The sequence below is a fragment of the Mesocricetus auratus genome, unplaced genomic scaffold, assembly GCF_017639785.1.
Source record: "Mesocricetus auratus isolate SY011 unplaced genomic scaffold, BCM_Maur_2.0 Super-Scaffold_100013, whole genome shotgun sequence".
Taxonomy (NCBI): Eukaryota; Metazoa; Chordata; class Mammalia; order Rodentia; family Cricetidae; genus Mesocricetus; species Mesocricetus auratus.
In genome coordinates this window covers 54,700,355-54,715,801 of record NW_024429196.1, presented here as the reverse complement: position 1 = coordinate 54,715,801, position 15,447 = coordinate 54,700,355, and the positions used below count along the sequence as shown (strand labels likewise).

The following is a 15,447-nucleotide window of genomic DNA, read 5'->3' as shown; positions in this document are numbered from 1 at the left end:
GAGTGAGTCAAAGTCATCCCAGGGATTATTCCAACTGCCATGCCCATCACAGACCCTATGACTCAAGCAGAATGTCAAGGGAGGGGCCCAGTGTGCTATGGGCCTTGGGGTACCTCAGCTGCTCCCAAATTCCTATATGGCCCTCCTTGGTTCTGCTGTCCTTCGGAAAAGCCTTGATGCTGAGTCAAGGTGTCTCAGGCCGCCAATTGTGAGGCTGTGCACGATCTTCTGGATTTCAAGAGATGCCTTTAAGAGGCGGGTCCTAGGAAGAGAGTGGCGGCGTGGAGCCTCCACAGAGAAAAGTCTACTGTAGAGTCCCCACAAGGAAGATGTTTCACAGAGCTAAAGGCGGGGCCTCTTCCAAGATTCTAGACAGCAGAGTGGTATAAAGTACAGCTGCAGACTCGGAAAGCCACACTGGAGTAGGCCCGTAAAAGCTGCTGCGTGAGCTCCACCTAGTGGTCAAGAGATGGGGTCCTCCAGAGCCCTGCCTGCCCTGAGAGCCCAGAAGATGGAACCAGGGAGGTCTGATGCGCTTCTCAAGCCTCAGACAGTCACGGTGCTTGTAACGCTGGGCTTTGGACATTTGTGGAGACTACCACTTCTTTGCTCTCTCCTACCACTGATTTTTTTTTAAGGAATGTCTGTCCTAAGCTGGTCCCGTAATATTTTGAAAGAAATTAGTTTGTTTGATTTCACAAGCTTACTAAAAATAATATTTTGAATTTCATATCTGATTTTGGTAATACTAGAATTAAGTTGGGGGCATGGAATGAATTTATTTTGTATGTGAAAAGTACGGGGTCCGTTTATGTTGTTATAATAAAACATTTGAGGCTGCATAACCATGAATTCTCAGGGTTCAAGACTCGGCATCTGTCAGTAGCCTTCAACAGGGACGAGTCCCAAGGAGGTTCCAAGATTCCAGAGCTGCGTGCGGAACTAACAGCTAAGGCACACTGGCAGCCTGGGAAAGTCTCAAGCACTGGACTCAAATAGCACTTAAGAGCTGGGGCGTGCGCGCCACCTAGTGGTCATGGGAGTGGTATTCTAGTATTGTCAGGGGTCCCCACCCTAACAACCTAATATAATCTTATTCACTTCTCGAAGCCCCCACCTCCCAAACACCACACTCGAAGTTTCTACCTTCTGATACCTCACAATGGCAGTTATGCTCAGGGGACACACGCCAACCATATCCTAACTTAGTAGGCATGAGTTTGAGGAGACCAAGACTGATGCAAAGGACTGATTTGCTTGTGTTGTTTCTAACTTTCATATTAAAACTCTGATAGTATTAAAAAGTTCCTGTGGGTGGAATTGAGTCCCTTAAAAGAGGCCTTCTGTCCTTTTTGTAATTCTACTTTCCATCTTTGAGGACACAAATGGGGGGGTTGTGAATGGGCATGGGTGTGCATGGGCACGGGAACCTACTAGGTGGGTTCCAAGCTTCAAACTCAAGTCGTTAGTGGTGCTAGGTGGCAAACATCTTGGCCCACTGAACCATTCACCATCTTCACGGGCACCACATTGAAAGCAGACAGCAAACCTGCCAGCAACTTGACCTTGGACTCCCTACTTTGCAGAGCTGTCAGACAACTTTTTGTTGTTTATAATCCTCCCAGTCTTGGGTATTTTGATATACAGCACGATTGGGTTCAAATAGACAGGCACAGCAGAATTGAGTTGCTGAATGGAAATTGTATTATTAAAGATTGGGCCCAGGTGAGATGCCAAGGGACCAACAGGCTCTGCAGGCTAACTTATTAGCAGGGACTGAGTGACCTACACTGTGGTTTAAGGTCCAGGGCTCAGAGGTATGGCCACTGATGGCTCTCTGTAAAACCGCCATCATGTGGGTGCTCTGGCTGTGGCTGCCACCTGGTCACTCTGTGACTATCTTCTGACCTAGATGGACATAAACAATCTACCCAACAGGCCCTGCACAATTCAGGCCATGCTGGCCACCTCTGCAACCACACAAGGCCGCATCTTTACTGGCTCCCATGCCATTGCCAACAACCTGGATGCCTGGTCAGTGTGGCAGCTGAATGAATGGGCTGTCCAAGGATCCCTGTGTGGGGACAAGGACCATGGCCACAACTTGTTGCTCAGTGGGGACATACACAGGTCACTTGTGTGGAGTCCCATGACATGGAATGAATCTGCATACCCTGTCACTCTCAGATCTATGGGAGTATTAAAGGATGGAACGTGTCTCCAACGGCAACTGAAGATGGAACACCAAATGCCTGCTAGTAGGTGGTACCATCTGCCTGGGACACATGGACATCCGGCCTGCACTTCCAGCAGAAGGAAGTGCCCTGCTGCTGAGGACCACTGAGCTTGTAGGTGGAGGTGGACAGGACAGCTGCCTGACTACCATGCTTTGGTATGTATACCAGCCATTATTTGACCTCTGCCCCTTTAGAGTGTACATCTTGGGGTTGCTTGTAGCTCGGGTCCTCCAGATAGGAGCTCTGACTCCGCCCTGGTGATGATGCCTCCCTTTATGCCTTCCTTGGATGGGATCCCATGGAAACAAGGGATATCAAGGTGCGCAGACCCCTCAGTACCACCAGGGCCACCTGATCATGATAATGGATGACATTATCACAGCTGTCACAGAATGAAATAATATAGTCCAGTAACGATGAATAAAGTGAATGAAATGATACGTGACTGCTCCAAGTGGGCTAAACATGGCCAGCAGACTGAACCGGGCCATGGGGGCGGGGGAGTGAGAGAGGAGAGAGAGGAGAGGGGATCAAGAGGAAGGACCAACAGGCAAGAGAACCAAGAGAATGCATGGCTGAAAGTGGCAGGGTTATATAGGAAAGATAACCTGGGGGACGGGAGGGAAGGGGAGGGGAGAGGGAGAGGGGAGGGAGAGGGAAAAAGGGGGAGGAGAGAGGAGGGGATGGGGAAGGAGAGGGGGTGGGAGGAGGGGAAGGAAAGCCCCTGAGCTGGAGAGGCTTTAGGGTAGGGAGCAGGCTGAGAAGAGCTGAGAGAAGCCACTGGTATTGACTGAGCCTAGAGACCAGCATTCTCTTTGGTATGCTAATAGGCACCACAGTTAGCCATTTATATTGGGACCCAACATAAAGGTCATATTTTTTTATCCAATTTCATAAATATATATAATAATGTATTTGTATACACATATATGAAGTGCTTTTGATCCATAAACACAAAGCAGCAATTCCACTCTTAGGCATATATCCAAAAGAGGCAAATTCATACAACAAGGGCATCTGCTCCACTATGTTCATAGCAGCATTATTTGTAATAGCCAGACCCTGGAAGCAACCTAGATGCCCCTCAACTGAAGAGTGGATAGAAAAAATGTGGTACATTTACACAATGGAGTATTACTCAGCAGAAAAAAAAACAATGGAATCTTGAAATTCGCAGGTAAATGGATAGCACTGGAAGAAACCATCCTGAGTGAGGTAACCCAGTCACAAAAAGACAAACATGGTATGTATTCACTCATATATGGATTTTAGACATGGATCAGGAGAGTGCCAGTCTGCACTTCCACTGACAGAGAGTCTGGGAAACAGGAAAGAACCTAAAAGATATGCATGGTACCCAAGAGAAGAGAAATGAGGCAAGATCCTCTGAACAGATGGGGAACACGGCAAGGGGTGGGTGGAGGGGGAGCTGGGAAATAGAGAGGGGGAGAAGAGGAAGAGAGAGTAGGTCATGGAGTAATAGGAAAGTTGACTGGGGGGGTAGGATAGGGGGAAGAGGGAATCATAGGTTAGAAGACAGATCAGGCACCATTGTGACCTCTAGTGATCTAAAGGGATGACACCAATTGGCAAGCTAAGCAATAGTGTGGAGACCACCTCGAATGCCCATTCCTGATAATGAACTTGATGTCTATAACCATCCTGGAGCCTTCATCCAGTGACTGATGGAAGCAGAGGCAAACACCCACAGTTAAACACTGAACTGAACCCAAGGAACCCAGCGACAGAGAGAGAGAGGAGTGATGAGCAAATTGGCAAAGAATGGGCTGGCAAAACCAGCAGAGACAGCTGATCTGAACAGGGGAGAGCTCTTGGACCCCAGACCTACAGCTGGGAGGCCAGCATGGGACTGATCCAGACCCCCTGAATGTGGGTGTCAGTGAGGAGGCCTGGGCAACCTATGGGGTCCTGAGCAGTGGATCAGTGTTTATCCCTCGAATACTAACAGACATCGTGTGTCCATAACACAAAGAGGGATGCTCTCTCAGCCTGGACTCTTAGGGGGAGTGCCTGGACCCTACCCTGAGTGAAATGACAGACTCTAGATATCCCCTGTGTGGAAGGAATTGGCAATAGGGTGGGAGGATGGGGGGATGGTGGGAGGGTGCGGGAGGAGGGGAGGGAGAGGGAACTGGGATTGACATGTAAAACAAGCTATTTAAAATTAAAATAATAAAAAATATTTTAAAAAAAGAAAAAATGTCTCTTCAGAACACTGTTTTCCTTTTCTTTTGGCTTGTGCTGGGAATGGAACCCAGACAAGTGCTTTCACATGGAGCTGTACCTCCTAACCCCGGGTTGTGAAATCAGTCTTTGGATTTTTATTTTAGCCTTTTTGACCTGCAGCCGAGGAGGGGGGCTCTCCAGTTTTGTTGGAAATAGCAGTGAAGTTGCCAGATCTGATCAAACCATGGCAACCTAACTATGGCAGCTGTAAACTTTATTCTATTGTTGGTTTCCAGACTGTGCCTCTTTTCTTTGGGGGGGAGAATGGCATGTGTGTACACCTGTGTGTGTGTGTGTATGTGTGTGTGTGTGTGTGTGTGTGTGTGTGTGTGTGTGTGTATGGAAGCTAGAGGTAACATTGTGAGTCTCTCTCTATCGTTGTCCACCTTATTTTTGGGGACAAGGTCTCCCACTGATCTAGAAGCCCACTGGCTCAATGAGACCAGCTGGTCACTGAGATGTTCTTAGGGATCTGCTTGTCCTACCCTACCCCCAGCACTAAGATGCACTCAGAGATCTGAACTGGGGTTCTCAAGCTTGGTTGGTAAACGAGTTACCAACTGAGCCATCTCCCCAGTCCCCTTTCTCATTTTCTTTCTTTTTAAAATAATTATCATTTTTTATTTAGTTTAGAAACAATCTTGTTTCACATGTCAACCCCAGCTCCCTCTCCCTCCCCTCCTTCTCTGCCATCCCCACCAGGTCCCCCAGCCCCCCACCCAATCTCCACTCCAATCCCCAGGGAGGGCAAGGCCCTATATGGTGGATCTCCAGTGATTGTTTCTTCCAGGGCAGGGCCTAGGCCCTCCCCCAAGAGTCCCAGTTGAGAGAGCCTCCCATATTGTGGCATGGGCACTCAAAGTCTATTTGTACGCCATTAGGAATAAGTTTTCATTAGGAATAAGTTCCCAGGTCCAACAAACACCAACCCACAAGGTGTGGCCCTCACTAACAAGCAGTAGGACTCTTTCTTTCTCCTTCTGAAGAGAGCCAAGAGGCAGTGAAAGTTCTTTGATATTATAGATCCAGACACTTCGAGGGAGAATAGAGTCCTTCAAGGCAATGATGGCTTGTGTAAGTTAATTCTAATTTTAGTTTGGTGGGAGATGTGTTCAAAGCTGTAGTCTAATAGTTGAGAATGGTGGCTTGGGGCTTCCCCAGCCTGGTGTGGTCATTGAACTAGCCTTGGAACCTGAAAGGCAGAGCAGTCGAGGATGTTGCTTGGAACCGGCACTCTGCTCTTATCCAAGGGGATTTTTCCCCCCAAGAGGCCACAAATATGCGTCTTCACCCCGGTTACACACCCACAGAAAGGACTCCTAAAGTTTTGCTTTGTTTCAATGGAACTCAAAAGGGAATCCTCCGACCTTAAGAGGTGGCATTTATCCTCTCGGGCCATTCACACAGCTCAGGAAGAAATTTATTAGGTCTCTAAGATAAAGGCCTAGAACCGAGGAAAGCAGGAAAGCGCAGTTCCCAAGAGTCCGCGGAAGCTTCTGCTTTCGTTTTTGCTAGTCCTGCAAACTGACTTTTAAGCGGTCACCGGGAAGTAGCCTCTCCACCCAGCCCGAGCCTGCCAGGACGACACTCCCCTTCCGCATACTATAAGGGCTGCAGCTGGCCTGGTCGCTTCTTCCTACAACTGCAGCAGCTGGAGCGGAACCTGCTACAGCAGGTAAGGCCCGCGGGTGGCATTGCAGGGAGGTGACCCACAGGAGGCCAGACATCTCTGTACCGGTCTCCGGAACCTGCATGCTCCCTGCACAGCACCCTCATCCAAGTGGGCGACCAGGGACGACTCCGTGGATCCCCAGCGCCACCTCATGTCCCGGCCAGAGGAAGGATCCCTGTCAGAATTTTCTTTCCCCCAACTCCCTTTTTGAACCTTGAGCTAAGGGACTGTGCCCTGCAGCCCCACCGGGTCAATCATGCCTGCAGGGAGAGAGTGAGATCCTAGATCCTCAATAATGAGACCTGGACTTGGCCCCAGGTGGCTAAGCAGCCACATACCTGTGACTGGCCTAAACTTGAACGAACTGAGGCTTTAAGTATAGAGACCCAGACGGGTTAGCAGATGGCCCCTAAGCAACACTAACCCACTGCAGGCACCAGATGGTTTGCAAAAGGGACTGGGCAGAGTGTTCCTCTTCCGTGTCACCCACAGCCTGCCTCCAGGAGAGTGGCTTTCTGAAACTTGTATATCCCACTCCAGCTGAGACTGCAGCACGGACCTCAGGCATGGAGAACTGAATCCCTAAAATGATAGCATTGTTATCTTTACCACAATTCGCTTGTATGCCGAGTAGGTTCATGTGGGTTTCTGGATTCATTTGCCCAGATGAACAAGGCATTGACTCATACAGGGAGACAGAGCTCCAGACAGAAGCTGTGTAGTGTGGGGGCTTGCCAAGGTTACTGGCCTGGTCCCTCTTCCGACACAGCTGTCCAGTAGGTTAAAGTCATAAGACCCTGGGCCCGTGTCACTGCTGAAGTCTGGCCCCAGCTTTGTGTACTTGGGGCAGGGGATGGGGGATTCTTGTCTCTTGGGAAAGACAGGCAGGTCGGGGCTGGATGGGCTGGAATCGGGAGATTTCAAACTGTAGGGTCCTAGGGGTGGTTTGCAAAGCTGAGGTAGATGGTCTTGCTGGCATAGCACTTGGCAATGCTGATCTCCGCTCCCGTTTCAGCCTTCACCATGGAGCAGCTGAGCTCAGCCAACACCCTCTTTGCCTTGGAGCTGTTCCGCTCTCTGAATGAAAACAACTCCACCGGAAACATCTTCATCTCTCCGTTCAGCATTTCATCTGCCTTGGCCATGGTCTTTCTGGGGACCAGAGGCAACACTGCAGCCCAGATCTCTAAGGTTAGTGGAAGCCAAGCTGCCCGGCTCTCACTCCCTGCCAACCGCTGTGCCTCTGGGCAGCTCTGGTGTGTTTTCTAAACCGTGTTGAACTGGCTGCAGCAGCTGCTCAGGGTGCAGTCAGGCTCTCAGGAAAGCCCCCAAGAACAGTCAGTTCATTCTCTACCAACCTTAACTAAGCATAGGGCACTGTTTCTGTTTAGCTGGGGACACAGAGTGAACAAAGACAGCAACATAACCTGCAGGCGTGGTGCTCCTATTCCCAGGAGTGAACCTGACAGCTTTCCTGTAAGCCCCACTCCCCACCCCCTCAGAACTGGCTGTTTCCTGTCTTCATTTTGCATGGACCACCACTACTCATAAATCCTGCCTGTAATAGTGTCACCTTTAAGCATGAGTGATATGGGAACATGCTACAGGAGGCAGGCTGGTGGTGTTTGCAGGGACAAGGTAAGAAACAGCCACCTGTTTGTATTCCCAGGGTTAACCTCATAACTCTCTCCAGCCTCATTTGACTGACTCTACAGGAGGAGGCTTGGAGAGTCCCTGTGTCCTGGTGAAAGGGACAAACACTCCACCCTGGGAGACAGCAGGTCATCTTCGCCCCCCCTCCCCAAAGCTTCCTAGTCTTCCTAATGGGTGTGGAGGGCCTTCTGCTCTTTGTGTTAATTGAGAGGAGAATTCTGCCACCTTGGGAAGCCTAGATAGGAGTAGGGAAAGTGTTTCCTAACTGCCCTGCCTCTAGATTCTGCACCTGCAGCTAGGTGCTTTTCAAAGGTTACATCCACTTCAGTGTTGCAGGTTTTACAGGGGCTGACAACTTCAGGGAAAAAAATAGTCTCAAGGCTTTTTCCTCCCTGCTTCATTAGGTGCATCTAAGTAGCAAACCCTGGTGCGTTGGTGAGTGGCATGGACTGTGGACCCTCTATGCTTTTTGTCCTTTGTGTCATAGAGTGAATAACCAGGCCAGGCCTCATAAAACCATAAAGGGCCCATTGATTTGCAACTCATAGATGAGGAATTAAACTCTCACCAGAATAAACTTAGGGAAGTTATTTTTCAAGGGAGTGAGTTGTGTACTCTAGTAAGATAACCAAAGAAAAAAGCCTCAATCACTCTTACTGTTTAGGTCATACTTATTTCACTATTTATTTCTGAAAAAATTTAAAAGCAGAATTGTATATGCCCCAGAATATAAACATAAGCATACCATTTAATGGTTATTTTTTGGGGAAAAAATCATGTATAAATATTTAATGTGCTAAGCATTCACATTTGTGAGACGTTAAAAGTTATTTAGAAGCCATGTCTAATGTCAATATTATGTCTCACCGAGCCATACATTTCCAGTTCCATTTTCTTTGCTCTCCCAATGACATATAGTTCCAACAGTAGGTTGGAGCTAATCAGTATTAGGAAAAAATAATTTGATGGAAGCAGACAGCAAGGAATCGCTTTATAACTTCAAAATAAATGACTAAGAATGTTTTCTTTACCTTAGACCTTTCATTTTGATGCCGTGGAGGACGTTCATTCAAGCTTTCAAAGCCTGAATGCTGAAGTGGGCAAACGTGGAGCCTCCCACATTCTGAAACTTGCTAACAGACTGTATGGAGAGAAGACCTACAATTTCCTTCCTGTAAGTACCTACCATTTTGTATCCTGAAACTTCCTGAAGTGGTACGGTGAAGGGGAGTATCCTTGAATATGTTTCTCTCCTTGGTTGATGAATAAAGCTGTTTTAGCCAATGGACAGGCAGGATTTAGTCAGGCACAAAATCCAAACAAGGAAAGGCAGTAGGCAGAGACAGAGAGATATAGCTGCCAAGGAAGCAAGAGACCCAGGAATCACCAATCAGCCAAGACCATGTGCAGATACACAGATTAATAGAAATGGGTTAATAATTAAGAAAGAGCTAGCCAATAAGAAGCCTGAGCAATTGACCAAGCAGTTTATAATTAATATAAAGTTTAATTAATTATTTGGGACTAAATGGCTATGGGACCAGGAAGGATAGAAATGTCTATCTATAGTACAGGTTTTTCCCAACATGACCATGTCTCAGGTCCTTCACAAAAACAACAGAGAATGTATGAGGAGCTTTCATTTCATAGTCTTTCTATGAGACCCTTCCTCCGTGTTTTATTAAAACAAGATCAGGACTGAGGTGATGGCTCAGTGGGTAAGAGAGCTTCCTGTGCAAAGTATGAGGACCTGAGTTTGGATCCCAGCACCCATGAAAGATGCCGGGAATGGTCTCATAATCTCCTGTAACCCCAGAACTGTGGGGAATGGAGTTAGGAGGGTCATGGGCTTGCAAATCACCACCCCAGCCAGGTTCATGGAGAGATCTTATTTGGAGGGAATAAGGTAGAGAGTAAGAGCAAACATCTGACACCCTTCTCTGCCCTCCACAAATGCACATGTATGCACACCCATGTACACACATGTACACACACATACACCCCACACACACAAACCCTAACCCTAACCCTAACCCTAACCCTAACCCTAACCCCAGGATCTGAACAGCCATTTGAAGTTTAATCAACATTTGCTGATTTATGAAATGTTGGTGTAAGATTCAAAAAAGAATTAGTAACCTTCATATTAACACCAGGAATGTTAAATAAAGGGCTGCACTTACCACCACTGTACTATAACCTTAAAAAAAAATGGCCGGGACAGTCAATTTAATGTTGTGTTTTTCAACCCAACAGCAAAGTATAAAGGTTAGGTTTTAGTTAAACTTTTTAATTAATTTTTATGACTTCTTTTCCTTTGGGGATTTTAGAAAACTTCTGCAGGGAATAGAAGCTATTCATGGCACTTTCTTCTTAAAAAATAGGAGTTCTTGGATTCAACTCAGAAAATGTACGGTGCTGACTTGGCCCCTGTGGATTTCCAGCATGCCTCTGAGGATGCAAGGAAGGCCATAAACCAGTGGGTCAAAGGTCAAACGGAAGGTGAGAGGCTGAGCAGCTCTGGGCCAGTTAGTCACCCTTCCCTTGCTGTCGCTCATACCCGACAGAATTGTCTTATGGAGGGAAAAGGCTGATTTTGGCTCACGGTTTGGGCGGTTTCAGTCTATAAGCAGCTGGCCCTATTGATCTGGTCGTATGGCAATACAGTGCCTTGTGGTAAGACAACATGACAGAAGAGTCCCGTTGACACCACTGGTGAATAAAAAGAAGGAGGGAGAGATCAGTGTTCTACCATCACTTTCAATAGCTGCATCCCTCCCAACACTTGGGAGACTGCGGCAGGAGGATTGCTTTGAGTACATATAGCAAGTCCCTGTCTCAAAATAAAAACCAAAAAGAAAACACATTCCCCAGTGACCTAAAGACCCCTGACAAGGTCCCACATTTTCAAGTTTCTGCTGCCTTCCGTGCTCTACGGACAAGAGAGCAAACCTTTCAGACACGGACACTTGGGGAACCCTTCTGAACCACACATAGCACAGCCATTGTGCACAGATTCTTACTCTCCCTCCATCCACTCCCTCACTTGAATCTCCTTCTTTCTCCCTCCCTCAACGTCCCGAATCCTGACTTATGTACACTGACACTCGGATGCTGTCCCCTTGTATAAGGGACAACTTCAGATGTCAGAAGCTTATCAGTGGAGAAATGCAGACATGATTTAATGGTTAATGGGTACCCATAAACCACAATGTAAAGTAAAACCAACATTGAAATGCAGAATGAAATTAATAAAAATGCCTGTCCTGAAGCATTTAGTGCTTGTATTGAAAGAAACAGGTTGCAGTCAGAATATTTTTGGCCAACATCTTTTCCAGTAACTCGGGGTAGTGAGTGACTCACCCGCTGGGCTCAATTCAGCTTTGTAATGGGTGACTCAGCACCCAGGGGATCCCGTAAGCTCCCACCCAGCAGTGCACCAGGCCATGGGGAGAGTGACTTCTGTTTCAATAGACTTATCCATTACATAAGTCTTATCTCTTGGATATTTGTTAAAAGTCCTTTTTATAAAAGCAAGCTTACAGTTAGTAGATTTGAAGACATAATTTGCCAGTGACCAAAAAACTTTCCACTAAGAAATTCTGTTTGTTTTCTGTAAAAACAAACAAAAAATCATTTGCAAAATAATGACTATTTGTTTAACACTGAGTTAAAACAAAATAAAGTGTGAAGTCTATATCTGAATCACATTTCAGAGCTAATAAATTATGGGTTCAAATTTGGAATTCCATTGTGGAGTTTTAAAAAAAAATGGACTTTATCTTTTCAGGGAAAATTCCAGAACTGTTGGCTGTGGGTGTGGTCGACAGCATGACCAAACTTGTGCTGGTGAATGCCATCTACTTCAAGGGGATGTGGAAGGAGAAATTCAGGAAAACGGACACAACCAACGCTCCCTTCCGACTGAATAAGGTCAGGTGACACTACCATCCTGGGCTGTTGGTGGTTGTACGTGTCTGAGTGCCAGGGATATACCACAGGGCCTTCCCCATTAAGCCAGGCTGTTACCACTGAGGACTCTACCCCAAGACCCCAAATTGCTCTCTTCTCTGAAAGACAAGAAGGAATAATTTGAGTGATTTTTTTAATCATTCAGAAAGACACAAAAACAGTGAAGATGATGTATCAAAAGGAAAAATTTCCATTCGGTTACATTCGGGATCTGAAGTGCAAGGTGCTAGAGATGCCTTACCAGGGTGAAGAACTGAGCATGGTCATCCTACTGCCGGAAGACATCGAGGATGAGTCCACGGGCCTTAAGAAGGTACCTGGTTCTCAGCGTCATGACTCGTGTTTCCCTTCACTGTGCTGCCCTTACATTTCCCGTGTGTACATGCACCCGATGGGGTGGCTGTGCACCCATAGACTTTACAGGAAATCCCTCGCCAGTATGCCGACGTCGTTGCTAATATAGTCCATCAGAGCTTACCCTTCTGTGGCCTCATGTTTACACTGTCATCGCTATTATTATTATTATTATTATTATTATTATTACTTATTATTTGAGTGCCTTATGCTAAGTAAGTGTCTTGTCACTGAGCCACACTCCCAGCCCAGAAGCCTACAGTTTAAATGTTCAGAATATCTGCTGCTTTCAGTGAGCCATTGCGACAGAAACACCTAAGGAAAATGTGACAGTGATGAGTGGCGCCTCACAGAAACTCTCTCAAGGTAGCTTTAAAGAAAGTGTAGTGAGAAGTGATTTACATCTTTGGGGATTGGGTGTCTCCTCACAGGATTGGAAGTAGGCACAACTGTGAAGATTACAGTTTTCCCTTAGAAATCCTAGGCCTCTGTGTGGCTTAGCTCTTGTTCCTTTCCAGCCTGCACTTGCAATCAGGAAGGACCCTGCTATCATTCTCGCATGCAGAATAGGGACTGAAGTGAATGTGGTCTTTTTGTCAGTTGTATCTTCTTGCTGATTTTTATCTTATTACAAAATGAGGCTCTAATGTCAAGAAAGAAGTTTTCGCTATCCGTAAAATAAACGTTTCTGCTCTAATCCAATAGCGGAACAACAATATTTGATATTTACATGATACTTACTGTGTGTCAAACCCTTTACATGCATCTATTTATTCAATGGTCACAGCAGTGCTGCAAAGTTGGTGCCATCAGTATCCCTATCCTATGTATCTATTCTATCCCATTCTACTCTGCTCTACTCCATGGACAAGGCTTTGCTGTGCAACCTAGATTGGTCCTAAGTTCACTGCCTTCTGTCAGTGGCTTCTAAATGCTGGAATTGCAGGCTGTGTGCCCCATGCCAGCTACTTGTCCTTGTTTTAAATGAACTAAGATCCATATGTTTTGTTCCTTTTTATTTTTACCCAGGGGTTATTTAGAGGTTACTTCAGCTTAGTGAAGTTTATAGGTCACTACAACTTTAGGTTTCAGAATAAACAGGAGAAACTTCTAAAATTTCCTTTGTACCATTTAAGCAAGTATGATAGTAAAAGCTGTGATGGCCTATCAAAGTGATTCAGTGTGATAGGAGTTTGGGAAATCCTGAGTGGATGGAGGAATATAGATGGGTAGACTAGATGAGAAGCAGAAGGGAAGAATCCAATGAATGGAAGGAGTGAGTGAAGGAGAGAAAGATGGGTAGATGGATGGATGATGGATGGAGAGAAGAATAGATGAGTAGGAGGGTGGATGAGTGGATGACAGACACATGTTAAATGTCTTTGTATTTAGACCCTCAAGGACCTAGAAAATAGTTCTGTTATATTCTACCAACTTACACAAAAATGAAACCTTCTAAGTAGAATCTATTTGGGCAGAAAGCATGAAGGAAACCCTATAAGCAGCAGCAATTGTGAATCCATTTATTTTAATAGTACTGTATTACAGTAATTCATTTCTTTCTGTTTTACATTGATTCTAGATTGAGGAGCAATTAACTCTGGAAAAACTTCGTGAGTGGACCAAACGTGAGAACTTGGAAAACATTGATGTCCATGTCAAATTGCCCAGATTCAAGCTGGAAGAGAGCTACATCCTCAACTCCAACCTTGGCAGCCTGGGAGTGCAGGATCTCTTTAGCAGCAGCAAGGCTGATCTGTCTGGCATGTCAGGATCCAGAGATCTTTTCATATCAAAAATTATCCATAAGTCCTTTGTGGAAGTGAATGAGGAGGGGACAGAGGCAGCTGCTGCCACAGGAGGCATTGCTACATTCGCCATGTTGATGCCTGAGGAAGAATTCACAGTGGACCATCCATTTCTTTTCTTCATTCGACACAATCCCACAGCTAATGTACTCTTCCTTGGCAGAGTTTGCTCCCCATAGAAGAAACTTTCAAGGTACAAGGCAGAGCTTAGAGTTTTATTCCCTGAGATTTTAATGATGATAATTTTCTTTTGTCCTTGCCAATAAAACCTCTACCCAGAGACCAATCTTTAGTTTTCTTTGTATCTTTAATCCTGTTGGCTTTTCTTTTTATATGCATGTTTTTTGGCATGGGTGTCTACTTTTTAACATTAAAAATAATCCAATGATTGCTGCTGAGTGCAACAAGTCTATTCATTCTTTTGAATGAATCAGATGTATAGATTCTTGACCATGAGGTAACCTATGGAATTGACATACTCTCTTGATAGACATCAGAAGGTGTGACTATTTTCAAAGACAGTTGTTTCTCAGGCTAGAATTAGAGTGAGAGTGTGTGAGAGAAAGAGAGAGAGAGAGAGAGAGAGAGAGAGAGAGAGAGAGAGAGAGAGAGAGAGAGAGAGAGAGAGAAAGAGAACCAGTAAGTAATTAATGAATCCCCAATAGCAATTACTATCTGGTTTACTTTATGCTTTGTGAAAAGAAACCAGAAGCACTCCTTTGGATAGGGCTTCAGTTGCTGCATTTTGTTCTTCCATAAGACTGTTAGTTCATTAGACTCTGCAAGCCAGATGATGCCCATTCTCTTCTCTCTCTCTGGTCCCAGGCAAACTAAGGCTACATTCACAAGGGCAACTGGTGAATGAGGACAATTGGTAGTGATTACTCTGTAGCTTAAAAACAAAACTGTAACATTTCACCAGGAAGCTTTTTTTCCTCTTCTTCCCACTCCCCAACTCAAATACCATTGCCTACCATACTCCAGGTTCCCCTAGACATAGGAGAAAAGAAAAGCAGTGGACAATGCCTCTAGCTCTTCCTTTGGGGTTTTTCCTTTAGTTTGGATCTGGAATGTTCCCCCAAAGACCCATGTATTAATAGGTTTGTCCTCAATGTACTGTTACAGGGAAATGATGAAACTTTTCATAGGTGGGATCCTCAAGGAAAACCTTCAGATCATACTGGGCTGTGTCCCTGGAGGGGATTACAGCCTCAGTTTCCTCTTTCTTCAACTCTGTCTCCATGTGAACAGTTTGGGCTTACTGCCTGCTCCATGTCATTGCCACATGGCTTTCCCACCAAGACCATGTGTTCATAGATAAGAGTTTGAGACTGAGACCAAGTCATCCTTTGCTCTTTATAGACTACTTATCTAAGGTACTTATCATGGTATTTGGAAGCTAACATACTCCTCCAGCAACCCCCACTGTTTTCATTCTAAGCACAGAAGTGAAATTTCAAGAATCTAAGCAACATCCTTTTTTACCTATGAGGCAATTTTTCAA

At 45.7% G+C, this 15,447-nt stretch overlaps 1 protein-coding gene across 1 annotated transcript; it reads left to right on the top strand.

Moving 5' to 3' along the window:
* The first annotated feature begins 6,001 nt into the window (after positions 1 to 6,001).
* On the top strand, positions 6,002 to 14,229 carry Serpinb1 (serpin family B member 1). The gene is made up of 7 exons (XM_005066410.4): positions 6,002 to 6,159; positions 7,172 to 7,347; positions 8,846 to 8,983; positions 10,194 to 10,311; positions 11,600 to 11,742; positions 11,927 to 12,094; positions 13,718 to 14,229. The coding sequence occupies exons 2-7, from the start codon at positions 7,180 to 7,182 to the stop codon at positions 14,120 to 14,122; spliced, it is 1,140 nt and encodes a 379-aa protein (XP_005066467.1). The 5' UTR covers positions 6,002 to 6,159; positions 7,172 to 7,179; the 3' UTR covers positions 14,123 to 14,229.
* The last annotated feature ends 1,218 nt before the right edge of the window (positions 14,230 to 15,447 follow it).